Source organism: Microtus ochrogaster, chromosome 8, assembly GCF_000317375.1.
Source record: "Microtus ochrogaster isolate Prairie Vole_2 chromosome 8, MicOch1.0, whole genome shotgun sequence".
Taxonomy (NCBI): Eukaryota; Metazoa; Chordata; class Mammalia; order Rodentia; family Cricetidae; genus Microtus; species Microtus ochrogaster.
In genome coordinates, this window is record NC_022015.1 from 4,977,480 (window position 1) to 4,992,813 (window position 15,334).

A 15,334-nucleotide genomic window follows, 5' to 3' on the forward strand; every position below is an offset into this window, starting at 1 on the left:
AACTAGGGAGAAACATGTTGCAGTGCCATCTGCTGGACAAGGTGTGGAATCCGTTGCTGAAACCCAGTGGCCACAGCTTTCTGACTCACTCTTCAGGGGTGTTTCTGAGGCTTCGCCAAGGGCAGGGAGCTTGGAGGGTAGAGAGATTTTAAGACAGTAGACTTCTATTATGGAGGTGTGATAGCAGTTATTATCGAATCTTAAGAACAAAACCAGAGGTTACTTAGTGTCTGTGGCATACCTGATGATCAAAGATGTTCATACATGACTCTGAAGTTGTTTCTCTTCACAAACTGTTGCTGGCCTCAATTATGTCTTTAGCAATATTTGTTGCCATGTGCCACTCACTCCTTTAGAGGGCAACCCCAGCTTACTGAAGCCTAAGTCTTTGCTTTAAGTAAATACAAAGGCAGCTTGATCCTAGAAAGTTGATTCACCCAGCTTTTGTTACCTGTATGTACTGAATCCTATGTAGAGAAAATGTTCCCTGTTATCATGACTTTTTCTAACAGGTCCTTGTTTGATAAGGGAAAACAGCTGGGAAATTGAATCCATTTTAAGCCCCCCCCCCCGCCAACATCCTTCATTTTCTTGGTAGCACTGCATAACGTAGAAATTGAAATTTCTATTTGATTAGAAACTTTACATTTCCCCTTTTTATTTGCAGATTCTAAATGGAGGGACTCCAGACATTCCTTCCACTGGGCTACTACCAGGGCAGGCTCAGGAGACCCCAGGTTATCCATATTCTGATAGTTCTTCCATTCTTGGTAAGTGGTATTATTATCCATGAGTGATAGTGAGATTGCAAAACACCTAACACAAAGATAGTTTTAAGAACCGATTACATAAAACAAGCTAGTTCTGAAACAGTTGATAATTAGAACAGCGTGGATGTCTGAAATGTTTAACTACTTCAGTGATCTAAGTGCCTCTACAGCAACCCAGACACGGGTTTTCTCCCACAGAATTTTCAGAGGGAGAGCCTGTGTAGCTTCAGAGGGTATTAAGTCATTGGATGATGACAGTTTCTCTCAGTCTATCCAGCTTTTTCTCATTCTGTTTTCTTACTTTCTTCTTTCATAGTTATTTTTACAGCCAATCACTGACTAATGGTTATCAAAATACTAAAATGGGCTCAACTCAATATTTTTAACACTTATTGAATTTAAAGGATTTCCCCCTAATTTTTAGGTGTTCTTTTTGAAAAGCAGTAAGTTATGGCAATAGAGTCCCCATATAACCCCTCACTCTTGTTAAATAATTCTATTAGTGTGTTGAGAGGTTGCTTTCCAAATATAAGTGTGGTTTTGGTACTTTTTACTGACCAGCCTTTCTTCCTTCCACAGGTGAGAACCCCCACATAGGCATCGATATGATAGACAACGACCAAGGATCAAGTAGTCCCAGTAACGACGAGGCAGCAATGGCTGTCATCATGAGCCTCTTGGAAGCAGATGCAGGCCTGGGTGGTCCTGTTGACTTTAGCGACTTGCCATGGCCACTGTAGACACTACATTCTGCTCTGGCAACAGCTACAGTATCAAAGTGCATTACTGGTGAAGTTTTACAGTCTGTGAAGCTTACTGGATAGGGAGAGAACAGCTTTTATGTACTGACTCCATAAAAGCCATCTCAGAGCCATTGAGACAAGTCAATCTACCGTGTGTAACTTCAGACAAAGTGGAACTAAGCCTGCTCCAGTGTTTTCTCATCATTGAGTTTGGCTAGCTGTGGATAGCTTGCATTAATTGTATATTTTGAATTTTGTTTGTGTTGAATTTTTTAATCATTGTGCACAGAAGCATCATTGGTAGCTTTTATATGCAAAATGGTCATTTCAGATGTATGGTGTTTTTACACTACAAAGAAGTCCCCCATGTGGATATTTCTTATACTAATTGTATCATAAAGCTGTTTATTCTTCCTTGTAAGAATCCTTTACTATAAATATCGGTTAAAGTATAATGTATTAGACAGTTAAATATTTTTAATAAATGTTTCCCTTGTTCTATAAGTACTATTCCCATTTTGAATAATTAGGAAAAAATTCACATCTGCAGGGCTGGTTTATTCACTTCAACAGTGATTTAAACATGTCCCTGCTGTTACGTTTGCAGTGCCTTTTTGATCTCATACTAATAATTTCTCCTGGGCTACTAGCTCAGATATATTACAAAAATAGTTCAATCTCAAATGTAGTCATCTCAATTTATATGAAAACAGAGATGTTAACTCTAATTTTAAATCCTTTGAATTCAAGTTCAAGATCATAAACTGGCTTCTCTAAGACCTGTAGTTTTATGGTGCTGCTAGAACTCATGCCCACGTAGAGACATAAGCAACATCAACCCTCCCTTCTGTGTCCCATTGACAGGCTGAGGCATGATGCCACCAATCCAAAGTTCACTCTGGGAACCAATGGTTTAATGGGCTTCCTTACAGAGCTTAAGTGAGGGGTTCCCTGGAGGGATGCTCCTGTCCCCAAAAGCCACTTGAGAAAGCCTTTACCCATATACTCTTAGCCCCTCCCTGAGGCCACCTGCAGTTAAAGAACAGGAGGTAGAAGAGCTGCTACCCAGGTGAGGGTCTCATGATTCTCTCCAGACCTCCCTGGGGGCGGGGGATGCAAACAGACAACTCACCTGGCAAGCAGGTACAGCTGAATACTTCCAGATGGCAGTTACGTGGCTTAGAGGACAGTCCTGTACAACACATGACTATTAATAGTGACCTCAAGACCTAAAGCACTAAAAACACTTTCTTTGTTGTAGACCATCAACTATTTAAACAATCTGCTGAACAGAGCAGTCAGACTGCTGAAGAATCAGACACTAACACTGAAACTTAGGGCCCAGAGTCACTCTATTTTCAGATCCCGAAAATCCTGATCAACTGCTTTGGATTTAAAGTGACTTTTCAGAATTTATAGGAAACTTAAGTGCCTTTTATAAATATGCCAAAGAGCTCTTTGGGCTACCGTTTGATTTCCAGTTATACTTACGCATACATGACACAGAATCTAGTCAACGTATTTATAAAGTGGTCAGAAACATTAAAACAATGGAATTTTATTTTGATGAAAAACTTGAGTTTACAATCATTTAGTAAATGAAGAGCAAACAGTTCATTTTCCTATCCCATACATAACTCTTAAGAAAAAAAGCATTAGTAAATAAATATCTGAACTGATTAAGGGTAAGGCAGACTGGACAGTAAACCATCTCCTGACGTTCACCCTTCCTGCACATGACTCACTGTAAAGGGGTTCAGGGCTCTGGAGATGAGTGAACCAACATTAGGAGCATCAGATCTCTCCTCATCACTCAAACAAACTCAAGATAAATATGTTTTTGCTTCTTGTGGGCCAACTACCCATACTGTACTGAGGAATACTCTGATAGAAGCGCTTGTGTTATACTGTGCACCACCACTCTAACATGGCTTCAACAGCTTCATTTAACCACCATCTATAAAGTGCAACTCTTAATATTCTGCATTTTATCTAGGGCATGATGAGTATCAGTCTACACTGAAAGTACCCCAGCTGCCAATTCCCACGACTTCTGAGACTGAGATGTGTGAAAAAGGGCTGTCCCCGTACAAAGAACCAATTCCACAAACCTACTGGTAAACAAATGCATTTATAGAACTGGAACCAGGATGCTAAAGTTGTACTCATTAAAAAACCATTCAGCTACCTTTGGTCTTTAAAAAAGCCTACACTGCAGTATCCTAAACATGTGCATCTCACAATGAAGAAAAGTGGCCTCGCAGTGCAGAATGAGGAGTACGACGTCACTGTGAAGAGTAGCATGCTATGGTTTCAGGAACATCAGCATCACAGCATTGGATTCTGTGCATCAGGATCGAGGTCATTATTGCCCGAGGCAGGGTGGCTGGGGAGGATATCCAGCTCATCCACCTGTGGAGTAGGGTGCATGACTACCAGCTGGTCCTGGGGAATGTCTGCAGCAGCTGCTGCCAGGTTGGTGATAGATTTACTCTTCACACACTGAAAGTCTACATGCCGACTCTTTCCTTCCTCCTTCTCCCAGGACATCCGAATAAAGGGTCTTTGGACATAGTTGTAAATGACTTCGGGGCGACCTCCGGGCCTTTTCTTTACTTTTTCTTTGTAGGTAGGGTAACCTAAAGGAAAGAAGGGAACTTTTTAAAAAACAGCATACATGTGCAAAACTTGTCACCTGTTACCTGTTGAGAGCTTTTCTTGTTCAGGTCCCATTTTAACATTTTAATAGAAGTTAAAATCAAGAAAGGAAACCAATATTCACCTGCCCAGTCATCAGCTTAACATGGATACCAAAACCCTAAACCTTCCGCCATCTTTTTCAGTTACTCAAACTCAACCACCATAAAGCATTCTTCGGGTGGGGCTATGGAGGGCTGGTTCTCTGTACCAGGCATGACATCTGCAGATGCGGTCTCTCCTTGTGCACAGGCACCGCTCACTCTGTTCACAGGGTGACTGGCCTTAAAGGCCTGTAGTTCTTCAGCCCTCTAGTTTCCTTAATCTTCAGTCTCATCTTAATATTGCTTTAGGTTTTTTGTTTTTTTTTGTTAAATAACAAAAAATACTCAGCTCTCTAGCAGGTTCTTAATAAATCCTGCAGCTAGCTCAACAAGGGCAATATTTTAATCTCTGATACCACTTTATTATAACTGTCTCAACAGTGAATTAAACCTGTGTCTGCAAAGAGCTTTCTTTAATTATAACTTTTCTTTCTGAATTCTAGTCACTAAAAATAACAACTAGTAAAAACAACCCAAAGTTTCAAAAAACTTTCAATTGTCTATCAGTAATGAAATTTCTCCAAAGACACAAATGAAAGACCCCCAGTGCTGAGGAGACTCTCACTCAAGTCTCGGGAACACGACCCCCCAGTAACTCACAAGAGACCACATGAGGCTTTAATGATGAGATGAGACAGGAACCAGTGCACTGGGTCCGAGACTCATAACCCACGCAGGGAGAAGTGATTTTTAAGGGAAGAAACCACAGCCCAGTGATCTGGAATTGGCAGGGAGTGTGTCCACAGAAAATTCCGAAAATACCAGTGAAGATGACAAGGGGGCAATCTCCTGCCTCTCAGGACCACTCCCAAGGTCATAATCAGCTAGTTTTATTTATTTATTTATTTAGTAATTAAAATTTTCTGTCTCACCACCGCCTCCCATATCCCTCCCCCTCCCCCAATCAACTCCCCCTCTCTCATCAGCCTGAAGAGCAGACCACTGGGTTCCCTGCCCTGTGGAAAGTCCAAGGACCTCCCACCCCCTTCCAGGTCTAGTAAGGTGAACATCCAAACAGCCTAGGCTCCCACAAAGCCAGTATGTGCTGGAGTTACAAGTAGTTGAAGCTGCCAGATATGGACACGGAGAATGGAACTTGTCCAGTGCTCTTAACTGCTGAGCCATCTCTCTAGCTAGCCTTCAGATAATCTCTTACTGAGAATATTCTTCCCTTTAAAAATAAAAACTGTCTCTGACCTCTTCACTCAACAAGTAATATTTAACAGCTATTGCATGAAATAACTCAAGATACCAGCTGTCTTGAAGGTCTCTGTGCTCTATTGAGGGTGATGACATCTGTTCATAAAGCTAAAAACAAAACAACCCCCCCCCCACACACACACCTCAAGAAGCAATGTTATGCAATGGTCTGACCTGTCCCTTTAAGAGACAAGCCCCGCCCACCACAGAGCAGGCAGATCTTCCTTTTGCTTCCAGCCTGAGCTCTCTCCCAAAGAGGTAGGTATATGCTGCTGTGGCTCCTCTCCTCTCTGAACCCCGTTCTCTCTCTTTGCTCTTCCCCATCTCTCCTTCTCCCCCTTTCCCTTTCCCCTCCATAACCCACTAAATAAATACTCTCTCTGCATGGTGCGCCTATCCAACTGGGTCTCTCACCCACCACGTGGTTCCCTGCCTGTCTCTTACCTGCTGGGGCTGTGGCTCCTAGTGTGACTGGCTGTCCCACCCAGGTCTCTCACCCACCGTGCGGCTCCTAGGACCCACTGGCATTCATGGCCCGCAGGCCACTTGGGGGCTCCCTGCCTGGGGGCCCCTGCTGCCACTTGGGGACCTGCAGCATTTTACTTAAACCATAACAAAGTACACAATGACATTCCAGTGACTTTCCTTGTTCTTTGTTTATTTTGTTTTTTGAGAAAGGGTTTCTCTGTGTAACAACCTTGGCTCTCCTGGAACTAGCTCTTGTAAACCAGTCTGGCCTAGAACTCACAGAAATCTGCCTGCCTCTGCCACCCGAGTGCTGGAATCAAGGGGGTGCGCTACAATCGCCTGGCCCCTTGTGCTTGATCTTAATAATAAACAAAAAGTGAGGGAAATACAGGCAAAGCATACAATATATATTTTTGTATGAGATTTGGAATAGAAGGTACTAGAAAACTGATTTGATTCCATGGTGGGGAACTTTAAAAACACGATGATGATGCAGTATTGAGGATTAAAGCCAGAGCCTTGTGGTGCACATGCTAGGAAAGACCCTACCGCTAAGCTACATTCTCAATCCTAAATAATATTCTCTATTCAACAAAAAGAAGCCAAGGCTATTTTATTAAGCTTAGTATGATAAAATTATACCAAAAACAAATTCTTCACTCTGTAACAACTGCAATCCTTACTGTCCTGCCATTCCTGCTCAGGATACAAAGGGCAGATTAATTTACAAGCTTGTGTAATTAAATAGTTTCTTAGTCTTAAGCTTCCTGCAATCTATGGAAACTATTTCAATACTACTTCTTTAAAAGGTTTCCTTTTAAACTGTAGGCTTTGTTAAAAGCTTAGTTAGGTACTATGACAGATAAGAGTTTTCTACCAAATTCAGACACAGCACCTAAAGATGGAGGAAGGCCATGGATGATGTAACTGTTAGATGGAGTGGCAAACTCCTTTGATCTTACACTGACTTTAGAAGGCATCCCTTGAGGTTGACAGATACACTATAAAGGATATAGGAAGCAACTCCCAAAGATGCATGTTTTGATGCAATGGTGTTGTTCCAGATTAATTAATACAAATTATATTCTCCCATTTTTCCATTTTTATATCAGACAGTTTTGAGGTTCTTGCTGTTGCTGGTTTTGGTTTTGATTATGCTCAGTTTCATAAGCGATGGGGTCAGAGGCGCCACCATGCCCAGTACATATACTTCTTTTTATTTAACCTCATCACCTACCAACCCCCCAAATCTGTTTATCATTAAGTAGCATCCAACAGACACGCCTAACTACAGTAATATCTACACAGGAATGTGACTGTGGGACCATGGAACTTCTGCCCTTATCCCCATCATCCCTTCTCATATAATCAATTCTCCTTGATTCTTCCATGTCTCTTAAGACACCAACTCAATCTAGCTCCCAAAGAAATTAACACATTAACTCTAAAACCAGATTTCTTTTGAAAGCCTTGAAATTAGGAACACTGGAGTAGGTGTACGGGATGGGATAACACAATGGCTAAGACTCCTATCTAGGATTGAGGGTATTTTTTTGGTTTGGTTTGGTTTTTTGTTTTGTTTTGTTTTTTGTTTTTCGAGACAGGGTTTCTCTTTGTAGCCCTGGCTGTTCTGAACTCGCTTTGTAACTCAGAGAACTGCCTGCCTCTGCCTCCTAAGTGCTGGGATTTAAGGCTTGTGCCACCACTACCCAGCATTTAAAGGTTTATTTATTTATTTAATGTATATTAGTGCTCTATTTGCATGTATGCCTTTATGCCAGAATTGGGCATCAGATCCCACTACAGATGGTTGTGAGCCAACATGTAGTTGTTAGGAATTGAACTCAGGACATTGGGAAGAGCAGTCTCTTAACCACTGATCCATCTCTCCAGTCTCTTTTCTTCGTTTGGGAAAGTTTAGACAGGGTATCATGTAACTCAGGTTGGCTTCAAACATGCTAATAAGCAAGGAAGCCTTGAACTCCTGATTCTCCGATGTGCTGGGATTGCAGGTATGTGCTACCATGCCCAGCTTCTTTCTTACTTTTCCAAGAAGAAAATCTTACAGACTTGATGGGAAAGTTGAGGGTTTACAAACCATTTGTAAGAAAAATATGCTTCAAAATCTAGAAGCTGTTATTGAAATAAATGTAGACGAGCCTAATTACTGTCTAGCCAAAGTCAAGATTGATTTATGTAAGCTTGTAATGTGTCTGGACAAATATTGTTAAATACTGGCTCTTTAAGAAAAAAAAACCTACTTAACACAGCTATTCAGAAGTTCCTGGTTTTCTGACATCACAAAGTCCTAGTTCAGGCCCCTGCTTTGTTATGTCTTCTCGGGGAAACTTTAACTTACTTAACCAGTTATGCAGAAGTGGTGTTGAGTAATCAAGTGGACTAGATAGGGAAAAAAATCTATCTCATGAAACATAGATATTAAGAATCAATTACAGAATGACATTTTTTCATTTGCTAATGAGATTACTCATTCAATCAGGAATTATCCACTAGTTTTTATAACCTTAAGCACTGGTGGAAAGTCATGTATCTCAGTTCTACTGTCCTTCACACAAGTCCTGTTTTGGACATTCTTTTCACATGCTTGAGCAACCTATTCCTGTGATCCCTCAGCACCTCAACCAGGTCCTTAGCTAACACAGTTATCTTCACCATCTGTGGCAGTTGAATGTAACTGGCCCCCATGATCCTATGCTCAGGATACAGCCCAGTGTCCCAGTTGACTTCCTGTTGCCTGCAAGATGCAGGACTATCAACTCCAGGACCATGTCTGCCTGCGGGCTGCCATGCTCCCCACCATGATGATAATGGACTGAACCTCTGAAACTGTAAGTGAGCCACCCTCGATGACACGTTCTTCTTAATAAGAGTTGCTAAAACACCATTATCACCACAAATCAGACTGAGAGCTTACTATATTGGTGCTGTTTTAAGTGCTTTTCTTGCTATTCATCCTTATAATAGCCATTTAAAGTACTTATTAATGCTCCCCATTCCAGATTTAAAAAAAAAAAAAAGCTAGTTTAAGTGCTGTAGCCAATACACAAAAACTACTTCATAAGTAATCTGGCTCCAGAGTCTTTCTTTACTCCTTACATAACCCACTAAAATTATTCAAGAAGGATATCTGGATGTTTTTTGTTTTGTTTTTAGACAGGGTATCATTTAGACAGTAGATGTGACTGTCCTGAAACTCACTATGTAGACCATGCTGGTCTCACAGAGATCTGGTTGCTTCTTCTCGTTGCTGGGATTCAAGGTGTATGCCACTATAACCAGCAGGATATTTGGCATAAGAAGGGTATTTTAAAATGAAAGATACATCTGTCAAGGCATATGGAGGAATCATTTAAATCAAAAAGGCTGTCTGAAGATGCATGCATTTAAGCAATGAAATAAGTTGTGCAACTGTATGTACCTTGAATCGCAGGATACAGTGAGCTGAGCACTGCTTCTACATGCATTCTCAAAAGGTACTTTTAAAACATGCTAGGCCTCAGAGATCACCAGCACACAGCCTGTAAACTTTATGAGAATGTACACACAATGAGCCAATTATTTATGTGGGCTTTGCTAATAATGAATCAGAGCATGGCATGGAAGAAAAAAAAAATCACTTCTGTATCACTGGGAAATCTTATGAAATACATACATCCTCTCAGAAGAAAGCCTGTCTCTGTCATTGACATGTTTACCCCATCATCATTCAGTAACTGTTGGTGAGAGCGTTCCTCCCAAATTACTGAAACTTCATAGATTTTGAAAAGCAATTTAAAAAAAAGAAAATGAATTGAAAACACTGGTAACATCTTACCTTCTATTCCCAATCTAATCTTCTTAAGACCCCTCTCCTTCAAAACTGATTTGGCCACATCTCTGTTTTCAATGTACTTGAAAAATCTATATAATTTTGTGCTATAAATAACTGGAATAAAAAAGACAAAAATATTTCACATTAGCATCAAAGTACTTAAGAAATTAACTTCAATTTACCTGGATCATCAAAGGGACCTGACATCCCTAAAAGCCCAAATAATGGATGCACTAATGCCAAAGGAAGACTAGCCAACATGACAGGACAATATTCAGTACAGTTAATGTAGAAGCAGATGTCTACTTAAGTGGAAACAAGAAAAGCTTTGATAACCAATCAGATAAACCAACCCATAGGAAGGATCTCTTTCTCCAAGACACACATCCACTTATTGGAATGGGATCTGTCCCAATTTTCAGTAAGACAACCAAAAGATACTGATCACACACTATTATCAAGCAGGCAAAGTAAAAAACTTTACTAAGATACCTACATGGCCTAGTCTGGACGTGGGGAAACTGCCTTGTCAAAGAGTACTACTACACATCTTACATTTCACGAATTGAGCAACTATTAATAACTTCCCCAAAGGCAAAGCCCCTCCCCACAAACTGTTTTCCATCCAGGCAAAGAGCCCCATTTAATACTGAGGTTAAATGGCAGATTCGAGCATGTTCTGCCTAGGTTAGTCTGTTTAGAGCAAACTGGCTTTGCAAAGGGCAGACAGTCCACTGACAACATGTTGAGTCTTCCAAATGTGCTGGGAACTTCAGGGAGTTAGACTGATGGGCCTTCCTCGCCTCCTCTCTCTCAGGTGGAGTTATCGCCCTTAAAAGGTGAACTGCAGGTTTTGTCAAAAAAAGAAAAACACACTCACAAACCAAACATGCTGGTTTAAGAGCCAATAAAGGAAAATATGTATACAAATTTTACCCATGGCATCCATCTGTGCTGATTGTACTAAAGCTTTGAGACTACTGGTATTTTAAGATTTTTCTTTTCTTTTTTACCATTCAGAAAGGATAGAGTCACACTTAGAAAATCCGTCTGGCTGAAAAAGCTAACTGTATGCTCCTCAAATGCATCTTCTTTAGGATTTAACAGCTTGAGACAAAATGATTCATATTTAGACAAGCTAAGTAAAAGAAAGTTTTGTTCTCTTTAAGCTATGATGCTCAAGATAAAAAAAAAAAACAAGAAAACAAAAACAAGAACAAAAAATAAAATGAGCTCGGTGGTGGTGGCGCACGCCTTTAATCCCAGAACTCAGGAGGCAGAGGCAGGTGGATCCCTGAGTTAGAGGCCAGCCTGGTCTACAAATGAGTTCCAGAACTAGCAGGCCTGTTACACAGAGAAACCCTGTCTTGAAAAACCAAACCAAACCAACAAACGAATAAATGAATAAGAAATATCAACAGTGAAACAGGAAAAGCTGGTCTGGCTCTAATTCTACAAAGCCACTACAATGTCACTTCTGTCCTTTAATTGTCTCTACACTTAGAATTGAACCTACTGAAAGCTAAAATGATAAACTCTGTTTTAACAACAGAAAATAATTTATCATGCTCATTCTGAGTTTTGGAACATTTTTATTTTTCCTGCTTTGTTCAACTTTTTACTCTACGTAACTGAGAAAAGACGTCAGAAAAGTCAAGGACTGAGAAAACAGCAACAAAGACATCTACTTTATCTTTACAAAGACTCACTGTTAACACGAGGTGTGGATATGATCAAAATACACTGTGTGAGACTCGTAAGGAGTTAAAAGTACTCTAAAGAGAACCACAACATTCATAAGTCCACCATGTAAGAGAAAATCTGTCTGCAAAGTGCTACAGCAACTGCCTGAGGAAAAGTTATCGTTTAGAGTCTGCATAGTTTTCAAAAAAAAAAAAGGCTCATAAAATGGAAAAATGAGAAATTAAGAGTTTTCATACTTTCTATATTCTATAGCCTTACAGCTTTTACTTAAACTCAGTGCAGTCTAACCTTCCAAGGTTAACATAGGCTAGGACATAAAACAAGCTGTTAGCTCACCCAGGACACTGTTTAAAAATGCTGATATTGGGTTCATAAATACAACATAAAAGATTTTCTCTAACAAAAGCAAACAAAAAAATTCTAACCACAAAGTCTGGAAGTAAAAAAAGAACCCAATGCTGTTCAAGATGGGCTAGTCTGATCAGCAACAACTGGAGACCTATGGTTTGTTCAAGAAAGCTTTTGGAAGGGCTACTATCAGGAACACAAATGATTTTAAAAAGAAATCTTGGAAACTAAAGTTACCTCCAGTCCACAAAATGCGAATCACAGTTTCTGTGCATGACAGGCAGGGGTGGGCACACTTTTTCTCCACAGGCCCAAACAGTGAATACTTGGGCTTTGTGAGCCATGCAATCTTTGTTGCAGCTATACAATTCTGCCATGATAGCACCAAAGCAGCCATAGGCAATACAAAAACTTTATTGATAAAACAGGCAATGGGCTGAATTTAACCAAGAGCTAGTTAGCTGGTTCCTGATATACGAGAAGAGTCTTATAAACTCTTTACCTGTCCTTTGATTACTATTAAAAGATAGAGGTAATCTATATGATGAATCAGGAAAGAGAAGCACGCCAAAATACTTACTTTGTGAATATTCCTCTCCCATCTGTGGTGGATACTCCTCATCCCAATCAACCACATCATCATCTGTAAGCACCACTATATGGCACTCTCGTTCCCCACTCTGGGCACTTGCTACCATGAGAGGGAGGATCATTTCTTCCAGATAGAATTCAAATTGTCTACGAGCACCATCATTTGATAACTCATGCATAAGGGCACCTGAAATGAAACCCACACAAATATCTTGACTTTTTTTTTTGATGCCTGATAAATGCAGACGCAAAGAATAAACAGAACAGCAGAGTAAGTCAGCATCTACTTTAGAATTTTACGACTGATATGCTGGTAATTCTTTAGCCATCATACTGTACCAAAAGAGTTCATATACGAAGTCAGAGACAAAAATGGGCAACAGTAAAGTGTGATAGATGACAGATGAAGGACCAGGGAGCAAGTGGGAGAAAGACAGACAGAAAAGCAAAGAAGGATGTCTTAAGAGTCAGAGAAAGCATTAAGAGAGGTGCTCAGGTAATTTAGTAGTGAAACCTAATGACAGAGTTACCATTAAATTAGTATTGTTCATAATCTTCTAGTCAGATCAATATTAGAAAAAAGAATATACTAAGAGTACAAATGATGGGGGCTGGATAGATGGCTCAGAGGTGAGGAGCACTAGTTGCTGGCTGCTCCTCCAGAGGTCCTGAGTTCAATTCCCAGCAACCACATGGTGGCTCACAACCATCTGGAATAAGATCAGGTGCATACATGCAGAAAGAACACTGTACACATAATAAATATAATTTTTTTTAAAGGCTGTTTGCATTATCTTGCCGAATAAACCTGTAACAGAGACACAGCTCCTGTAAGTGATTCACACTTTAAAAAAAAGTACAAATGGTGTGTACAAATGGGGCTGTGAGGAAACTAAACATAAATACAATGTACAAAATCAGTAACTTTCCTGTTTAAAATTTTTTTATTGTATTTTATGTTTATGAGTGTTTGCCTACATGGATATGTGCGCTGTGTGCATGCCTGGTGCCCACAGAGACCAGAAGGTGGCGCTGGTTCCCCTGGGACTGGAATTACAGATTTGTGAGCTACCATGTACACGCGGGATCTGAACCTGGGTTCTCTGCAAGAGTAACAAGTGCTCTTAATTGCTGAGCTGTCTTTCCAGCCCCAATATGATCTCTTAACAGTTTCTTCACATTTATTTCCTTTGGAGACAGGGTGTCTCGGGTAGTTCAAGGTGGCCTCAAACCCACCACAAACCCGGAGATGACTCTTGACTCTGACTCCTGCTCCTCTTTCTGGTGCTGGGGTTGCATTTCTGTTCTTGGGCTTTTGTACTTTCTATTTTTTGCTATTTTTTTTCTTTTCTTAAATGCATCCTCATTTAATTCCTAACAACTCTGCCAAGTACCAGTTTCCAATTAAGGAGTCTAAATATTCAGCAAACATTTTTTTTTTGTTTTGTTTTTTTGTTTTTGGAGACAGGATTTCTCTGTAGCTTTGGAGCCTGTTTTGGAACTAGCTTTTATAGACTAGACTGGCCTTGAACTCATAGAGATCCCCCTGTCTCTGCCTCCCAAATGCTGGGATTAAAAGCATGTGCCACCACCGCTCAGCTAAGAAAAATATTTTTGATTCAAGTATATATCTTCAGTATTCTTTTACATTTTTTGTAGGGTCACTTTTAATCTTTTAAAATTTTTTCTTAATAAAGTCTTTGAAAATATGTAAAATTTTGGTAATATATAGTAATCTACAAATAAAATTGTAAGTTATAAGTCTAGAAAGCCTTACTACACCTATTTTACATAAAGATTCTTATTTTGAATTCCATAACAAATCTTTAATAGTGATGATAATGAATAAGAAATGATTGCAGATATGAGTAATGTCATCACTTGATGGATAAAGGCAGGAGAACTAGGAGTTTAAGGCCATCCTCACATACATATTGACATATTGAGTTTAAGACTAACACATACACACACCACCACCACCACCCCACACACGTGTGCACACAGTGATTATCAGCAAACCATGTCTGAAGGACAGGAGAACTAAAAATTCCAAATATGTGTGTATGTGCTGTAGGAATGCAATCTTTGGTTTCTAATGCCAAGTGTACCTTGTTAGAATTATTTTAATCTTCCATAGTGCTCAAGATACTATCTTACATAGAGATAAAAAAAATTTAAAAAGACAAATTTTTAGATGATATATCTGACATCTCTGTAAAGTCACACTTTAGGAAAAGTCAAGGTTACTAAGTTAGGAAATATTAATAACAAAAGATAGAGGAAACAGTCAAAGAGAAAATCTGAGTTCATTAAAAAATTATTACAGTTGAAAAAATACTAGAAAATAAAAGAGCTATCTAGATCTCTGTAGAGTTCAATAAATACTTTTTATAATACCAGGACGCATTATAATTGAACTAAACAAACATTTGAAGCCTACTTAAGCAAGACATGCAGGCTTCACAACACTGTTAAACACAAACTTCACACTTACTGAGATCTCTACATTTAATTGTACTGTATTCAAAAGAGATACAAAGGTAATCGCATGCTTCTCTCAACTCAGGAATAGATATGCCATCAGGACAGCGGATGATTCCTGTCTTATAGTAATCCTGGAGGGAAAAACATTAGGAAAACTGTATCAGAGCACAAGTTAGTCCAAGCTCATTATCAAGGCTAGGTTGGTAGCATTTTCAAAGATAGTAGTAATGCCCTAATATTTTAAATTATGGAATAAAGTTAGGTGGGAAATATGGCCTCTGTAGTATTTGTATAAAAATCCCTTAAAACAAAAAGACTTCAAAAAAAGAAAAACAGGCCAGGTGATGGTGGCACATGCCTTTAATCCCAGCACTCTAGGAGGCAGAGGCAGGC

At 39.7% G+C, this 15,334-nt stretch overlaps 2 protein-coding genes across 8 annotated transcripts in view; one reads left to right on the plus strand and one right to left on the minus strand.

The window, feature by feature from the left end:
* Arntl (aryl hydrocarbon receptor nuclear translocator like) overlaps positions 1-2,011 on the plus strand; it is a 101,801-nt gene extending 99,790 nt beyond the window's left edge. For all 4 annotated transcript variants that reach the window (XM_013347698.2, XM_013347700.2, XM_013347699.2 and 1 more), the window contains exons 19-20: positions 668-770; positions 1,350-2,011. In XM_013347698.2, the coding sequence (XP_013203152.1) occupies positions 668-770; positions 1,350-1,510 (264 nt within the window). In that variant the 3' untranslated portion in view covers positions 1,511-2,011. The remainder of the gene's footprint in view (positions 1-667; positions 771-1,349) is intronic.
* A 1,024-nt stretch (positions 2,012-3,035) lies between these two features.
* The window catches only part of Btbd10 (BTB domain containing 10), a 54,675-nt gene continuing 42,376 nt past the window's right edge, over positions 3,036-15,334 (minus strand). For 3 of the 4 annotated variants that reach the window (XM_013347702.2, XM_005351022.2, XM_005351021.2), the window contains 4 exons: positions 14,952-15,072; positions 12,447-12,644; positions 9,818-9,928; positions 3,036-4,152 (listed from right to left, as the gene is read on the minus strand). In XM_013347702.2, the coding sequence (XP_013203156.1) occupies positions 3,842-4,152; positions 9,818-9,928; positions 12,447-12,644; positions 14,952-15,072 (741 nt within the window). In that variant the 3' untranslated portion in view covers positions 3,036-3,841. The remainder of the gene's footprint in view (positions 4,153-9,817; positions 9,929-12,446; positions 12,645-14,951; positions 15,073-15,334) is intronic. The other variant, XM_013347704.2, reaches the window with a different exon arrangement.